The sequence below is a fragment of the Arctopsyche grandis genome, chromosome 2, assembly GCF_051622035.1.
Source record: "Arctopsyche grandis isolate Sample6627 chromosome 2, ASM5162203v2, whole genome shotgun sequence".
Lineage (NCBI taxonomy): Eukaryota > Metazoa > Arthropoda > Insecta > Trichoptera > Hydropsychidae > Arctopsyche > Arctopsyche grandis.
Window position 1 is genome coordinate 5,944,707 of NC_135356.1, and position 18,612 is coordinate 5,963,318.

Sequence of the window (18,612 nt, forward strand, 5' to 3'; positions counted from 1 at the left end):
CGACGACACGTGAACTCAGAGCTCACCCTTCAACCTACCCCCTGGCCATTCCGGGAGAGGGGGGGGGGTAGAGTGGGAGGTGTTGTCAAAAGAGCCTCCGAAACGGAGAAAAACAAACCGGCTAGCCCCTTCTCCTCCTCTTGGGCCCTTTGACGCCGATTTGCGTTAATTATTGACTGCTCCTGGCGGCCCCGCACTCAATAAATCACACTCGCATTAGGCCAGCTGACAATAATAAAGGCCGCCCTTTTAATAGGCAGGTGGACCTTATCGCCTCCACGGGGGATGCTTTCAATTTAATTACAATGTCACGTTATTAACCGAAAAAATAATGGCTCCGTTTTTAAAGGTCCGATGTCATATCGCACGCCGCTTTAATTAATACGGGATTAGACCTGTGAATTTCAGATTTAAATCTTTCTTTTTCATACATGCATACATACATGGTATTATTAAAAATCTCCATTAACCCATTGTCTGCCAATCGCCGATCACAATCACTGAAGAGAGTTTTGGGGAGAGCTCTCTAACGAAATAATATAACGATATGTTACAGACCTTTCCTTTTTACAAACCTCTTTTATGTTTCACTTACGATTACAATTCTGAAAAAAATTTGCCTCTTATCCGATCGTTTTCATACTTTTTTTCCGTAAAGTTCCAAACTTTCTTTTTCACTAGATATGTAACAGTTTACAGTCGAAATTTCTGGCATAGGTTCATTTTTACTTACCTCTTATACAGTTCACATGGTTTTCGTGTTAGTGGTCATTTTTTATATCTCTTATCTCTTATCCGATCGTTTTCATACTTTGCCATATTGCTCATTTTGGTCATCAATATACGTTAATGTATCGTCTGCCATTACGTTGGAGATAAAATATCGTATACAATGCGTATCAAATATCCAGAATCTCGGGTACGGTGACGTCTATGACGGTGACGGCAAGCTACCATAATCTATCTTCAACCTTTTCGCCTTGATATGGCCATATCAGATTTTAATTGTTTAAACGCCTATAATTCACTCTGTATTTTATAAAATTTGCTCTATAGGTTCTCGTTATCTCTAATATTTAAATATTTATAGTTTTAACTCTCATATGTATATATAAATTTCAAATTTGGCGTCTAGCTTCATGTAATGTAATACACGATATATATTGATTTTTGGCCAAATATGTCAGATCTGACATTTCACGGCTAAAAGTATATCTCTTCACGGAGTTTTATCTGCGAGATAAGTATTCAATAAGAAGTTATGTTGTATCTAATTGTTAATATGATTTACAATAAGCTTACATACATACATCACATACAATTATTTTTAGTTATCAGCTGATTTTTATAATTAGAATTTATGTAAGTGTTGACGTTACGTTACATATGCATATATACATGCATATGTACATTGTAGTGAAACTTCAGAGTTGGTTCCTGACAAGAGGTTTGTGTGTAGAGGGTAGCGGTGCGGGGCGAGCAGGGAGCCTCCCCTAACCAAACCTCTTACAAAGAAACCGAAACACCACGCACTTTTAGTTACCAATTCCGTCGTCGCTTTCTGTAAAGATCTTACATCACGCCCAAATAAGTGTGACAGCAAAATCTTGAAATTGTTACCAAATCACCAATTTTTATAGCGCAACCCTAAAGGTAGGCTTGTACGTATGTATGTAAGTACCGAGAATTGTTCGAATGGATTAAGTTGTTACATTCGTTTACGACAACAAAGCGAAATCATAGTCCAGACAAATGACGCGTGTAAATCACTCCGAATTGTGCGATAGTAAATTTTACCATTTGACAAATAGTCGGTACCACGTCCACCTATCTATTACAGCTACATATGCACATACATTGTATGTGTGCAGGTACTCGTTACGTATGTACATACATACATACATATGTACATATGTATGCTTCCTCGTTTGGGTTTACAATGTGTATGGCATTACCTAAAACGTTACTTATGGGGGCGACAGGCAATAGTTTGGCAACAGATTGTTGAACGTATACGTTAAATTTGGCAATATATCAGTTTTTATCGTGTTTATTATTCTGCTTTTTTTCAATTTTTACCACAATCACATTACTCAATACGTCACTTTAGATAATCGAATACATATGTTCAAAATCTATATGTATGTATGTACATACGTAGATTAAATAGAGTGATCCTCAATTTGGAGAATTATTTATGTGTGTTATCAGCAAAATTTGGACAGTTTAATCCTGTTATTTTTTTTTATTAAAATGTAGAAAAAGCATCCAACTTGCTTAGAACGAGAACCAAATAGAAATATACACATTAGATTTTACTGAATTTTTCATTATTTTCTGACTGCAATTAAGTTAATGTTTACTCTTTATGGTTTTTAAATTCATATCGCTTACAGTTTATTGTATCAACTGATGATCAATTCAAAATTAAACGTATGTATATTTATTTGATCGAAAAGACAACTGTTTTTTTTACTGAAATGCATCATATGTATACATAACCAGCGGCGTGGACTAGTGGTTGGCATATTATGCTTTCGAGCAGACTGGTCACGGGCTTGAGTCCCGCTAGAGTCCCGCTGCTGGCCAGACCTTGGTTTGTGACTCCAAATCGATCGTTTCTTATCAGATTTTTCCAATTTTTCTGATTTTCATTGAAACAGTTACTGTAAAATCGACATCTCCTTTCCTATCTCCCTCTTACTAACCTCAAGTTATTCAACATCTTAATATTCGTCAATTTGATTATAAAATGCTGCAAAAATTTCTCCATACATGTCACTGTGGATGTTTGTATGAATTCTCATTTTATAAAATGCTTATGTACATATGAATAGGTATATTGATTGTATTATACATATATGCATAAGTGCACTTGTCGCTTTGGAACGGTCTGTAAAAGCAAATGTTCATGTTCTATGAAATAAAATAAAAATAATACTATAATTATACATACATATTATAAATAAAGTTAGGGATACAATAGAATACACCGAATATTTAAAGAATTATATACATAGATAGATAGCTAGCCAAATAGCTCAGTGATTGGCTTATAATGCTAACAACTGAAGGATCACAGATTCGATCCTTGATCCAGTGCTGCTGGCCATACTTTGTATATATACAAATATATATATATATATATATATATATATATATATATATATATATATATATATATATACTATATATATATATATATATATATATATATATATATATATATATATATATATATATATATATATATATATATATATATATATATATATATATATATATGTACCTCGCATATCAATGTAGTTACCACAATAATCAAATTCACTTTCTCACATTCATATACGTGAGTAACAAGTCCATTAAAATTCCTGTAAAGGGATAGTCAGATAAGATAGGAGTGGCGGACTTTGCCTAACTCAAGAAATATAGCGATCTATATAAAATCATTTATATAGATAGCAATCCGATCACATTAGCCAGTCAGTTACCATCCGACTCAACCAATAAAAGGATAGTCTTATAAGATAGGAATGCCGGACTTCGCCCAACCCAAGAGATAAAGAAATCATGTATATAGATCACAATTCGATCACATTAGTTAGTAATCACCATCGAGACTCCGAGAGTGGTAGTCATTAATATCGACATCGCAAGTGACGGTCAACACAGCAGCAAAACAAACTGAACCAAAGTTTTACGTATCTCATTTTAAATTCATCATCGTTCCATAATGAAATCTGTAGTTTTCGAATATATCTACCAATAACATAAATTTAACGTTTTTATGATAATAAATATATCTTGGTTATAGATACTTGGTTATAGCAATTTAAAAATATATAAACTGCGTTTTTGAACATGACAATATGTATGACTCCAGGTCGATCAGAGTTTGCCAATTTATCTTATTTAAATATTGTAACAGTTCCTACCAAATCGTTCATCTACCCTCATTTGGAACCATTATTTGAATTTAATTTATATATGCACATATAGTGTATATGTCGCAAAGTTAAGTGTCACCTTAAGGGCAAACCCGTAATGACACCATGTTAAAAATAAATTAGAATATGACATTCGATTTTTATTCGACTTGACAACTTGACGAATTGACGTGTTTTTTTTTTATTTTTTGTTTTATAACGGACACTCGCTATAAATAGACGTCGCGAGAAAGTCGTGTGACGTCTACACCGTATTTTTTATGGCACTTACCAAGGAGCAGACTACAAATATTACGGTTGTAAAATTGAAATTTAGTGTGCCGGAGCGAAACCTGCAAAAGGCAGGGCCGGCCCCGTAAGATTTGTGGCCGTAATAAAATCGCGATTCAAAAAATAGTTATGGCCGATTTATTAAAAGTACACTGTCTGCGAAATTGCTAAGGAAGTGCCGCTCTCGAATCGGATTCGCCGGTCCATTTAGCATAATGTTTACGACCGCTGGACTGTTTCGCGGAATTCTCTAATCCAACATGGCGACTGATCCTAAGGAGCGTGCGACCTGACCGCTCTCTCTTCTAATCTCGAATTTTTGCGCTAATTAAACGGACTAGCCTCGGTTATTTTACAATTTAATTAGCAAGCTCGGCTTTGAACTGTACGATGCATCATTAAATTTAATATTATTTATGTGCCACGTTCCGAAAAATAATATCGCTGCAGCCTTGAAAGTAGCGTTTTATCCGAAATTAAGTACTTAGTTCTGGGTACATAGTAGCCTGAAATGCGTATATACATACACACAAATAAGAACAAAAATGTGTGTATATCAGTTCAGAACAATGTGAATTCAGAGAAAATTAAAAATTTCATGAAAAATAGTACTATAGTCGAAGCGATCAAGCATGAGAAGTACGTAAAATGTAAAACGTTGACCAATTACATTTCGTTTCAGTTTCTCATTGCGTTTTGGTCAAGGAATACAACATTTTTCATACGTATAGCGGTCGAATATTTTGAAATATTTTTACTAATAAAATTTTAATATAAAATACGTAAGTTGTTGATATTATTAATTTATTTAAGGAATACTTATATATTTTATTTTTAAGTATGGAAATCATAACTATTTTCAAAATTCACAATCGTAATTGAGATGACCAAATATTGCTTGGCGATCTAATTTATATATGCTATATGATTAAATAAATTTTCAATAGAAAGCGCAAAATGCTCTGAGATTATTACCCCAGAGGAAACATTGGTAGCAAACAGTTTTTTTTTTCATTATTATATTCGTACGTTCTGTTGTGTGTTTTAGCTGTGATGTACACATGTAGAATCGAAGCGTTGTCGCACACAGACAGACACACAGAATAGTGCTATTATATAATATATGGGTGACCGGAAAAATGCACTCGAGATAGTTGCACTCTCGAGACATCTAAACTTTCGAAGATGCTCACAGAGAACTAACGCAATATAATTCCATAAAAAAAACGTCAAGGGGTATTTGTATGTTATCGAGGGTGCTGACCTTTTTTGTGGTTCTATTGTTCTATTGTGTAAGTTATTTTTGAGCGCCTTTGAAAATTATGACTTCTCGAAACTGTGCTACTATTCAGTGCAATTTAGTGCATCTTTCCGGGAACCATATATGTATGCATATATTATTAAGCAATTTTTTTTATATTGGTCAATATTTTCCTGAAAGAGAGTGTTTTGATGCAATGAGATAAAACTACTCTTTTAAAAAACCTCGAGAAAACACTCAAAAATCACCCGACAATTTTTTGGCAAAATCTACAGTATGATATCATTATAATCTAACCTAGACTGTAGACTTTAAGTAGTGATCCGAGCCCATCATTATGGAGCCCCACCACATAAAATTCAATATGTACACATGTAGAATCAAGAAGAATGAAAGTCAACATGTAAATGACAAGTACACATACATATATATGTACATATGTACATAATAGCAAGGATGTTTGCTCGTTTTGTATTGGGAAAAAAAGACATTTGTTCGTAAAGGTTGAAATTGCTGCCGATTTGTCATGATTGAGACCCGGTAGACCCGTTTTCAGACTGCCATTTAGCCAAAATGAAAGCAAACTTTCAGCACAGAGCCGCAGAAATACTTTCCGTGGAAACGCCGACGTCAAATAATGATGTTGAATTTATGAGTGTTTGTTGTGTGTTACAGCTACGACAGCCGAGATATGAGCAAACCGCCAGCCCAGTGGGTGGACAGGGAGATCCTGGGGGAGGAGGGTGGAACCCCTATGAGAGGGCATTCAATCGGACCAGCGGCTCTCGTTCTTGACCCTTTAAGACCGGAACACGCCGGAGAATTTCGCTGCAGAGTCGATTACAGAGCAGCACCTACCAGGAACTCCAGGATCCTCGTCACAGTCATAGGTGAGTGATTCTACTTGACTACTCTGCTATTATGAAGGTTTGATCGAAAAATACAGTCACATGCACAATATAAGGCTTCCAAGCCGGCTTAAACCGAAACCGAAAAACCGACTTTTTGACCATTTTTCAAAAAACCGAAAACCGGCTTTTTTGGCTCGATCAACCGACTTTTTAAAGTTTTCTTTAATTCGTGTTTTTTTTTCTTCAAAACTAACTATTATGAATTTCAAATGTATATGAAAGATCAAAATAAATGTGCGGCTTTGAGATTTAGTAATGAACGAAGACCAGGTCTTAAACCAATAAAATATTATTGAAAGTGGTTTCAATAACCTATACAAGGCCTTTCAGAATTCGGCAAATTGGGTTTTTCATAATTTGTAGTTTTTGCGTGTTCAGGTATAAAAGTTTAGAAAACGTTATCGTACGTTGTTAAGAGGGCTGGACACCAGCGCCTTGTCCATACAGACGTATTAAACTTCTCCCATCCTCAATTATGGTACTAGAGCAATTATTTTTTAATATGCTATGGATATCCACCATTGAAATGCATCTTTTGTTTTATTTTTTTGATTAGTTATTTTTTATAGGAGCTAGGAGCCGCCAAACATCTATAAAATCGCCTCTTTTTTACACCCACGAAAAGAGTCCAGCGTGCTTATTTAACGGTCGATTTAAAAAAAAATACGCACATAGTTGCACAGAAAATATCTTTCTCGTACCAAAGATGAAATTTTTTTTAAAATTGGTCCAGTTTCGGAGGAGAAAATAGGAGAATACGAAACCTCGATTAAGTCGATTTAAAATACGTTTTATCTGGTCGAAGCGCAACTGTCGCATTCACTCAATATATATATATATATATATATATATATATATATATATATATATTGATATATATTGTCGCATTCACTCAATATATATATCGAAGAAAGGAACGGCAACAATATTAAGGTTTGGGGTGTACAGCCCTCAAAATAATAAAACAGATGTCTAAAATAGCTTTGAAAGTTGGAAATATTTCATAGTTCATTTAGTTTTCGGACGCAAATTCATCTCATCACTGTTCTTATTCACGATTACAAACATCGTATACATTGCAAACATTACAAACAATCGTATACAATACGATCAACAAATATTTATATAACAATACGAATTTTTATACAATAATCATCCACAGAGACATTATGGAGAGAAATCCGGCGAACCTTGAGATTTATAACATAATAACTAAATTTGCGAGAGAAATGGGGAGGTAGATCCAATTTTGCAGGAATCGTTCCAATGAAAATCATAAAAATTGGCAAACTCTGATAAGAAACGACCGACCTGGTCACAAACCAAGGTCTGGCAAGCAGCAACCAGTGTGACTCGAACTCGTAACTATGTACATTGACCATAGCAAGATATGCTAACCACTAGTTATTTTCCTATACATAGTTTCTTATATTTTCATATAGCGCTTTACGAATGGTTGCAAAAATTCCATTATACACATTTTATATTGTGTTGGCTTAAGCGATCATTTCAATTAAAAAATATTTATTTAAAGTACATATATAATTAGTCGGATGCTGAATGTGAAGTGAATGCACAGCTTGTGCTGAATTCTATTCGACTTGCACTCGACGTTTCGCATTTGTAATTAATTAAATTTATCCGCAATACTGGCGTATTTTTTCCACATTTTTTACGTGAAGATAAAGAGAACGAAACATTAGTTATTTTTTGATGTCGGTGAACTTAATTAATCCTCGATAATACCGCGCTTATCTATTGACGGCCGAAGAAGAAAAAATAAGGGAACCACACAAACCGAAAGAGGAATTATCAATGAGATGGAAATTAACACCCAAAATTACAAAAAAAAAAAAAGAATTTGTTCTTCGGCCTCGGAAGAAAGCTTTGAAAGCTCGAGAGGAAAAAGAACCGTCGAGAGAAAAGAGAAAATCTGCTCGAACGATGGGATTAAGGAAAAAGTACAAACGTCCCAGAGAAAATCGCAGGACAAGAACAAAGAACATTTTGAGAACATGTCTACTACTCTACATGATTCTCAGATAATGTAATAATACTATTGTGTACATATGTATGATGAGAAAATAAATATGTACATTACCTCAAACCAAAACAAAACCAATGGAATGTTCGACTGAAAAGAAATAAAACCCATTACCTATTGGGACGTCCACAATATGTCATTGAAGCTGTAATATAAAAATATCTTATAAATTTATAAAAGCGTAATTCTGCCTAATGGAAATAACCCGCAACATTTTACAAACTGAGTAACTAAAGTGAACTATTATATGTACATTATACAAAAATATCTAAACCGCACGATATCTCTACACAGTTTATACGAGCACCAACATACATAAATACATAATGTACTATAATTAATTTTAGCTCTTTTGGTTTAAATACAGTGTATATGTATTTATTAATTCATTGAAAAATCAACAGATAGCAAACGTGGAAATGCATAAAAATAAAGAATAAATGTAACAAAATAACATCTAGATTAGAGATTTTTACAAATTACATAAAATGGTACATAGAGATACACAGATGAAAAAGAAAAGAATAAAACTTAAAACATGACTAAATAGAACAGTGCATAACTAATCATAAAGTGACAGAAAATTATAAAATATAAATGGATCTATTAATCAATCAAAACTCTTCCGATGTCAGTCTTGAATTGATGCAAGGAAACACCGAATATGTAGATCAAGCTCATTCAGCTCCCCGTTAAACATAAGATAAACACGCTGTAGATAGGAACATTTTAGCGAATTAGTTTTGAAAGGATTAAGTGAAAAGAGTGCAGCGTGTCTAGTATACCTAACTGGGATCCTGAAACCAACCTTACTCAGTAAATCGGGACAATCGAGGAAACCATTTATGAGCTTACGAAGTAATGTAGCATCAATGAGTCGTCGTCTGAGAAGTTTTGAAATATCGGAAACAGTAGTATGAGTAAAGATAGGAAAACGGTAGCGTAAGAATTTGATAAATTTTAGTTGGACTTTTTCAATACAATTAATATGGGATATACATATAAAAAGGTGACCAGATAATTGACGTAAGTTCAAGGCGAGACCTTACAAGGGAAAAATAAAGTAATTTAAGTACATGAGGATCATTATAGGGGTTTAGTTGAGCAGAGTAGGAATCCAAGAGATTTATATGTTTTATTAGAAGCCAGTGTTTTTACCCAGCGTCGCACGGTATTTGTTATATACAATAAACCGCTTAAACATGGCCTATCTAATATTAAACATAATATTAAATTTATTTTAATAGTTTTATTTTATTTAAATTTAATTTCTACGAACCAACAATAGTTACATAATTACATACAAGTCTCTTTCGAAATTATATATAGTAGATGAGGGAAATATGTTCAGAGTAGTCGAGTTTATTATTAAGTATTACACCAAGATCCTTAATAGAAGAGGATATATTTAAAATAGGTTTAAATAGCAATTATAAGTGATAGTAATTTTATTTCTGGTAAAGTTTAAGATAAGAAGGATTTCGAAAATATATGTCAGGATTTAGAAAAAAGAGGTCATTATTTAAGCAATATATAGCAAATCTATTCAAATCTTCTTGCAGTTTACATATAACGACCGTCTATACTGTAAATAGGTTTATAAATTTTTATGTCATCACCATAAAGAAGTATAGAATATATGGATATATAATATAATATTTAATATTCAATATAAAATATATAATAATCCATTTTGGCCTCACAGAGATGTTTTTTATTTGCAGTTGGTTCTTATTTCTTGGAACTGGCTGTAGGGGCAAGACATTCCTTGTTATATTTTATATTTGATATTTTTATGTTATCTGCTATTATTAATTTCTATTGTTTTTTTATGATTATATAAAAATGTATTTGTATTTGTGTACATATTATATATGTACATATGTTTATATGTCTTTTTTCTTTCATAAGACATTCCCTTCTTTGTTGTTTTTTATAATTTGTAATTATTATTACTATCCGCTATTATATATAGCTTATTATTTTTATGATTGTGTTAAATGTGTTGTTTGTGTATTAGATACATGCCTAATTTTTGTCATGACTAATTTCTTTAGTTATCATTTTGTATCGTTTCTTTGCCCACTGTGGCGCATTAAGAATTCCTGTAATGCTACAATGGTCTGAACTTTAAATCAATAAATATATATTCATTTTCTATTGAATCGTTGGTTTTTGAAAATCGAGGATTCCACGTTTAAAATGATGTCTTTTGAGGTGTGTCTCTGTGAAATGAAATAAATTACATCCGTGACATAGTAGAGCGGATGGAGAATTCGGTGGGGAAAAGTGCTTAGTCCAACATAGAAACTTTCCCAACGTGAGTAGGTACCGTACCGTATGCGGATCGGTGCTGGTCAGTAAATTGGGAAATTTAGAGCGCAGTCGACGATAATCGTTCTGGTGAAACTTTGTTGCATTGTCTTTTACGGTACTGACTTCGCGAACGCTTCAACCCTTCACCGGTCGAAAATCGTTTTTCTAATTCAACCACAACCACAACCACCCCAGATCCATATTACATTTTCTAACTGATAAAATCTACTTTACTCACATACCTACACCGTGTGTGTGTGTGTGTGTGTATATTCTCAGATTTATTCTGTATATTTAGGACATTTTGTTTTATACATCGGTGTATTTTTATAAGCGAACGGTCATAATCACGTTTTCCATTCTCGAGATTAAATTTTACGTTTGTACGTTTGCTTAGGTAAAGTAAGGTTTGGTTAGGTTGGGCTTAGTTAAAAATTAATCATTACAATAATTATTATCATATTAGTTACATGCATACATTTAAGCGTTAATTATAATTATTAATAATAACTGAAAAACACACAAACAAACGTTACATATTTCTAATTATTATACATATGAACATATTTTCACTTCTCAAGAACTTACATTTCTATATTCGATCCGATGTAGGGTGAGATTTACGAGAACCGAGCATGCTGTCGCATTCGGGCAATTTCTTTATTTATTTTATTATTTCTTATTTAACTACATATATAGTATTATTACAATATAATTGAATGCAAGGTTTTTAATAATATGACTTTAATTTTTGCTGTCCATAACATGACGTTGAAAAATTATAATAAATTTTATTTATTTATTTTATTTTATTTTTATTTTATTTTATTTCATACCAGGAAGGCATTACAGGTAAACCCCAATGCGCCTACCTGGCCAAATTACAAACAATACAGCATTTTTTATTATATACATAAGTCGCTAAATTACGAGACACTGACTTAAACTCGACAATTAACGAGACATCTATGAATTGTACATACATTTTTATTGTAATATTTACATTAATCATACTCAAATAGTGGTGACATAGTGGGTAGGAAGGATTTTTAGCCAATTTTTAATCGGGAATCGTTTCAACAATGAAATCAGAGAAAATTGGCAAACTCTGATAGGAAACGATCAACCAGGAGTCACAAATCCTGGTCTGACCAGCAGCATTACAGATATACTCAGAAAAATTCTTTTTCAATCGAGGTCAGCTCAAGGGCAGCTTTTAAATACATTATGTAAATGGAAAATAATAATAATAACAATATTATGACCAATATAACCTGACAGGTTGCCCCAATGCGTGACACCAGTCTTACAAAAAAAAAGAAAAGAACAATAAAAATTGCCAATCATTCATCTCATTGGAATAGACTCATGCCGAATCTCATGAAATTGACCAGTTCATCAAAATGACAATTAAACAGGTCCAAATGTTCATCTATCACATTAATGAACCGGATAGCCTTTACAAGATACGCTTTCGCAGGAATAGGTTGGACAAGTAAACGATGACGCAAAGCTCTACCGCATTCAGGCGCCCAAAATTTAAGTTCCAATAAAATCGAAGGGTTTTCAATACTTCCCTTTAATACTCCAAAGAAATATTACACGTATATAAATATTATATATATATATATATATATATATATATATATATATATATATATATATATATATATATGTATATATATACATATATATATATATATATATATATATATATATATATATATATATATATATATATATATATATATATGTATATATATATATATATATATATATATATATATATATATATATATATATATATATATATATAAATACAATACGCACGGACAATATTGTATTTCTTGACCAAAATGCAATGTGAAACTGAAACGAAATGTAATTGGCCATCGCAGGTCAGATGGAAGGGAATGCGATAGCATGTACATTTTACGTAAGTCTCATGCTAGACCGGTTCGACCAAAAACACAATATTCATTGCTAGCGATTTTCCGGTGAAAACGGAAAATCAAATTTGAAAAATTTAACAAAAACAGTAGGTAAGACTCAATTATGTACATTCGTATACTAACTGCTTATATGTATGTCTATATAGGTACATACATATGTACATGCATATGTATGTATGTAGCTTGCATCGGGAGCGGTAAAGGTTAAGCAGTGAATTATTATCGATTCCCTCTCTCTCAGTACACACTTGGTGGTTGATGTATAAAATTTTCAGGAGATATCCTTTGAAATGTCCTTTATCCGTTCCCACCAGCTCTCTTCAGGCATTTATGCAAAGTAAACTTTCGCCTGAAAAGCGTTCGGCCTGCTCTTTGAGCGCGCTGAATATTTAACCCGCCTTATATGTACATTCTCGACAATTGTGTATTTATATTCACATGCAGAAAATTTTATTCCACCACCCTTATATAATACTTGTGTTTGTGTTTATCTACTTATAATAGCGTATGTAATGAAAAGTACAAATATGTATAAACATACATACATACATACGTACATATATATAGCAATATTATAGAATTACTACATGGACATGTAGTGGGGTTTTTGAGATCGGAGAGAAAGACGTAGCTAGTGTGGTAAAGGTAGTTTTTTGGTCTGCATCCGTCGGTCTGCCAGCTCTGAATGACTCACAGACCAAAACCACCAATGTTTATGCTCATAGAGCACTCTCCGCACAGAGATATCATTGGTGGATGGGTCGCGAGACCTTATTGGCTGTTGTATAAAGCTTATTCGTAAGCTGAAGCTTTTTTGGCGTGAACCGGAGATCAGTGTTAGTTAACGAGTGGTCGACCAATCACATAATCTCTACGTTGCAATACAAATAATAGTTTTTCGATAGTGTTCAAACTAAACGATTTATATTGCTACATTGTACGTACATACATATATGTATATTTATAATATATAATATATGATTGAAATGAGATAATCTTCAAATTTTAAAAAGGTGTCGTGATGTACATATGTATGTATGTATGTACATATTGTACTTCAGATGTGATCGAATATTTAATACGATTTCGACAGTATAGTCGAACCACTCAACCCGCAATGGCCAATTACATTTCGTTTCAGTTGCGCATCGCATTTTGGTCAATAAATATAGCATTATTCGTGCGTATAGCGGTCGGAAGAATTCGATTTTTATTTTTTGTTAGTTTTGAGTTCGCGTTACGTATTTTAAAATATTTACATTAATAAAATTTAAATAAAAAATACGTAAGTTGTTGATATTATAAATTTATTAATGTAATACGTATATATTTTATATGAATGAAAATTTATATTTTTTAGACGATAAAAGCAATTGTCAACGTCATATTATGAACAGCAAAACTTGCAATAATATTATTAAAGACCTTGCATTGGATTAAATTTTAATAATATTATATACATACACAGTTAAATAAGAAATTATTTTACGTCCTTACAATTTTACAACACATTGTATGAATGCGACAGCATGCTCGGTTCTCGTAAGCACACACTATATCGGATCGACCATATTCAGCGGTATTTGTATTTGCAAAAACGATGACCCGTCAAAAATGATTTTATTTATTGCAACATATCCAGTTTACGATAAAAGCCCAAAAACTAGAGCTTTGCTATTTGAAATAATTTTAAACAAAAGTGGAAAGCGAGCTGCTTCGCTCGCATTTTAATTTAAAAATGCCGAAAATTGGGTCGTGACGGCGAATACCGTTACCATAATTGATATTTAATAAATTACAGCAGATATTCCAAACACTTTTTCACACACACACATACATGCATACATATTACACGCTAAATATTCCATAGGTGAATTTTAATTCGACGAAAATTTTCACGACATTCTTCAAATTACATTTACATAATGTGTACACTCTCGGGCGCATAACTCGCCCGACGCCACCTACGTATCTTTTTTTTGTTTTGTTTTTAATTAATTAATTAAATTATATTAAACATCAATGTTAGCACTTAATAAATTAATCGACTTCATAATTGTACAGACCGCATTGCTGACCTGTTTATAAAGCGACACTCGCTTATGACTCGGTGCGAAGTTTGTCCATAACGATTATGCGCCAAACTTGGCGTACGCGAATTTCAACTATAATAACCGCTATAACGAACACAACTTCGCTACAACGAATATACGCGTCTGTACATCCACATATGTATATATGTATGAACATACATACATTCATACATATATATATATACGAATTGTACCTACTCGAGAAGGAAAATAAAAAGTGACGATAATTGATCGTAGCCGAAGGAGACTCTTGACAATTTTCTCCAGTGTCGCTCTCGTCCTAGAAAAAAAATCAAGAGAACTGTGCGTGATTAAAATTTATAAATATCTTCTAAGATAAACATTTAGAATAAATTTTCCGAATTGTGAAGAATATACAAAATATTTAATACGAAATTTCACAATAACAATATCAATTTATTGACTGGTATTCGTCCTTAAGAAGGCTGGACACCAGCGCCTTGTCCATACAAACGTATTACACTTCTCCCTTCCTCAATTGTGGCACTAGAGCAATTATTTTTCAATATGCTATGGATATCCACCATAGGCATGTTTCTGTATTTTTTATTTTTTTGATTAGTTATTTTTTATAGGAGCTAGGAGCCACAAAACATCTATAAAATCGCCTCGTTTTTACACCCACGAAAAGAGTCCAGGGTGCCAATTTAACGGTTGATTTTTAAAAAATTACAAAGACAAACATAGAAAATATCTTTTTCATACTGATGATGAAATTTTTTTTTAAATTGGTCCGGTTTCGGGGGAGAAAACTGGAGAATACGAAACCTCGATTTTGTCGATTTAAAATAGGTATTATCTAGTCGCATTCACTCAATATATATATTGAAGAAAGGAAGGGCAAAAAAATTAAGGTTTCGGGTAACCAGCCCTCTTAATAAGTCGAAAAAAATAGGTCCTCGGCCAAGAAGAGCCCATTAGGCGACACTGATATACAGTGACATACAAACCAAAGTAAAAATGTTCATAAAGGAATAAACCACACTAAATTTTTAAAAACATGATAATAAATAAAAACTTTCTTTGAGAAGTATGTTGTATTTTATTGTCTTATCATCAATCAATGACGTGTAGCTCCATAATATTTTCGTAAATTTAATTGGGCATTGTGTTTTTTACTGAGGTGTCGTAGAATTTTATGTAGAGTTATGTTGTTTTATATAACTAAGGAAACACTTTTTTTACAATTGCATACATATGTAGATAGTTGGTTTGTTTAGTGCACAATCTCATATTCTTATACAAATCATACCATCAAATACATATTATATATATAGTAAAAATAATTATTTATATTTCGATCAAATAATAGTCATGTCCGGTAGTAAAGAAAAATAAAGAAAGAGACGTACGAAATTAGGATGGAGTGCATTTGGACGAATGAATGCTGTTTTTAAATCAAAAATTTTGCTTTACCTAAAAAATAAGATCTTCGATCAATGCGTTTTACCAGTGATGACGTATGCATGTGAAACTTGGACATTGAATGCCAAAGACGCTACACAAAAAAAGTATGAGGATAGACAGGAAGCGGAACACGTGGATGAGAGTATGACAAGGGTAGTGAACATAGTGGATACAGTTAAGTTATTGAAATGGCAATGGGTGGCAATGACTAGAAGAATGCACAAAATAACTGCTAGAATGGTACCCGAGAGAATACAAAAGGGTAAAAGAAAGACCGCAGGGAAGATGGGTAGACGAAATTAGGAAAATGTGTGGGGTGAGATGGATGATGAGCGGCTACAGTTGATGAAGAGATATGTTCGTATCTAATGTATAAATTCAAAAGAGACTTTGTATTAGAGACTGACGTTAAATTTAATAAAATATTTACTATTAAATTAGCCATGTTTAAGCGTTTTATATTACAAATACCGAGCGAAGCCGGGTTAAACCACTAGTTTATTATAAATTGAGAATATGTTATATCCATTCGTAGGTGACTAAATACACTTCATACTATGTACATATCTACATACATACACATTATAAAAACACATGTTTATTTATTAATAATTTCAAGGGTTATCATAGTCTTCACTGTCAATATTGTATGTGTCGTAATTTGGCCGAGTAATGTTTATTGTAAATATATGTATATAAATTGAATTTAAATTCCTAGCGGTTATTTCATCCGTCAAAGTCCTTAAAAAATACACGCCGGAGGCAACCGAGCTTAATTCAAACGTGCGATTTAATTCACACGCTAAGTATTCCGCATAAATGAAACATAATTCCAAAAAAAAAATCCTCTTATCCGTTTATCTTTCGTCTCCACCGTGTGTGTATATTGTATGTAATGTGTATATACATACATATGTACATATTCATTCGTATGTACGTGTATAATTCAAATATATTCGTGCGCGATGCACATTCTGAATAGTTTCTACAAGTACTTATGTACGTAAACCTAATTTCAACATTCCGAAGTTATTTGTCGTCAAAGTTACAGTATGTGTACAGAAATTCACTTGCTCATAGATAATAGCCTTAGTAATATTCCATAATATTATGAATGTGTATACATACGTACGTACATATGTATCTAATATATGTACATCTATATATATAATACTTATGTACATCATTTTAATATGACGCATTTGAACAGCTCTTATTCACAAAACTATTATATATGTAATATAATATCATACAACACATTGAACAACTAATAATTTTTTACAAGTCAGCATTTAAAAATAGAGTGACGTCATTAGTTATATTTCTTGTTAGTATATTTGTTATAGTTGAATTGTATCTTCCAATTGTAATATATTTTGACTAGTTGGAATATATATTCAATCTGACCTGCTAGCAAGTACCGTTATATGTACATACATAGTTGAAGTGTATTTTCAGTTTTAACATACTTATTTTGACTAGTTCGAATATATTCCGTCTAACCCACGTAAGTTTATTCATATGGCGAATTAAATTCCAACTGGTCAAAATATATTACAACTGAAAATACAGTTCAATTATAAGTTAGGTGGAGAGGATAGGTTTTCGTGAAACGTCATTCGACTAGTAAATTGAGTTGCAAAGTCACGTTTTTGTTTTTAACACATTCTTAGAGTTATCATAAAAAGGTACTCATTAAATTTATTGGTAATACCTAGCAAATATTAACGCATTATTGAATTCTAAAGCATTCGTAAAAACATCAGACCTGTCAAAACTCAACTGTTTTATAACAACTGGCGCACATTGTTGAAAGTGTATTTGCGCTCGTAGAGATATAATTCACTAGTTGAATTGTATTCGAATATGAATGACCTAAAAACGCCAGTTGGAATATATTACAACTGAAAATACCCTTCGACTGTAACATATGCATAAAGAAAGCCAGCCGGCGTTGCCCGGAAACAAACAAACATTTCAGCTAAGTCTTGTCGGAGTAAAGATAATTATTCATTTTAAATTATAAGATTATTTATTAATTTTAAATTATATATGTTTCCATTATCCCTTTATGAGTCGCCCCTGAACGACACCTATGATTTCAGTCCTGTAAATATATACATATTTATATAAATTTAAAATCATATTCAAATAGTGGTGACAAATAGAAAGTAGGATAGTTTTGCCAATTTGATGAGGAACCGTTTCAACAATGAAATCAGATACATTAGCATACTCTGATGGGAAACGACTGACTTGGAATCACAAATATTCAAGTCGGACCAGCAATACTACGGAAATACTCGGAATAAATTCTTTTCAATCGAGACCCCGAATACTGCTGGCTGTATACCAAATTAAAATGTTTCGAATTGCAAAACGGACAAACA

General features: G+C 32.5%; 1 protein-coding gene across 1 annotated transcript in view; it reads left to right on the forward strand.

Annotated features, from left to right (window-relative positions):
• Positions 1-5,815: 5,815 nt before the first annotated feature.
• Positions 5,816-18,612, forward strand: part of LOC143922850 (contactin-3-like) — a 51,559-nt gene continuing 38,762 nt past the window's right edge. The window contains exons 1-2 of the mRNA XM_077446205.1: positions 5,816-5,892; positions 6,154-6,368. Coding sequence (XP_077302331.1) covers positions 5,816-5,892; positions 6,154-6,368 — 292 coding nt within the window. The remainder of the gene's footprint in view (positions 5,893-6,153; positions 6,369-18,612) is intronic.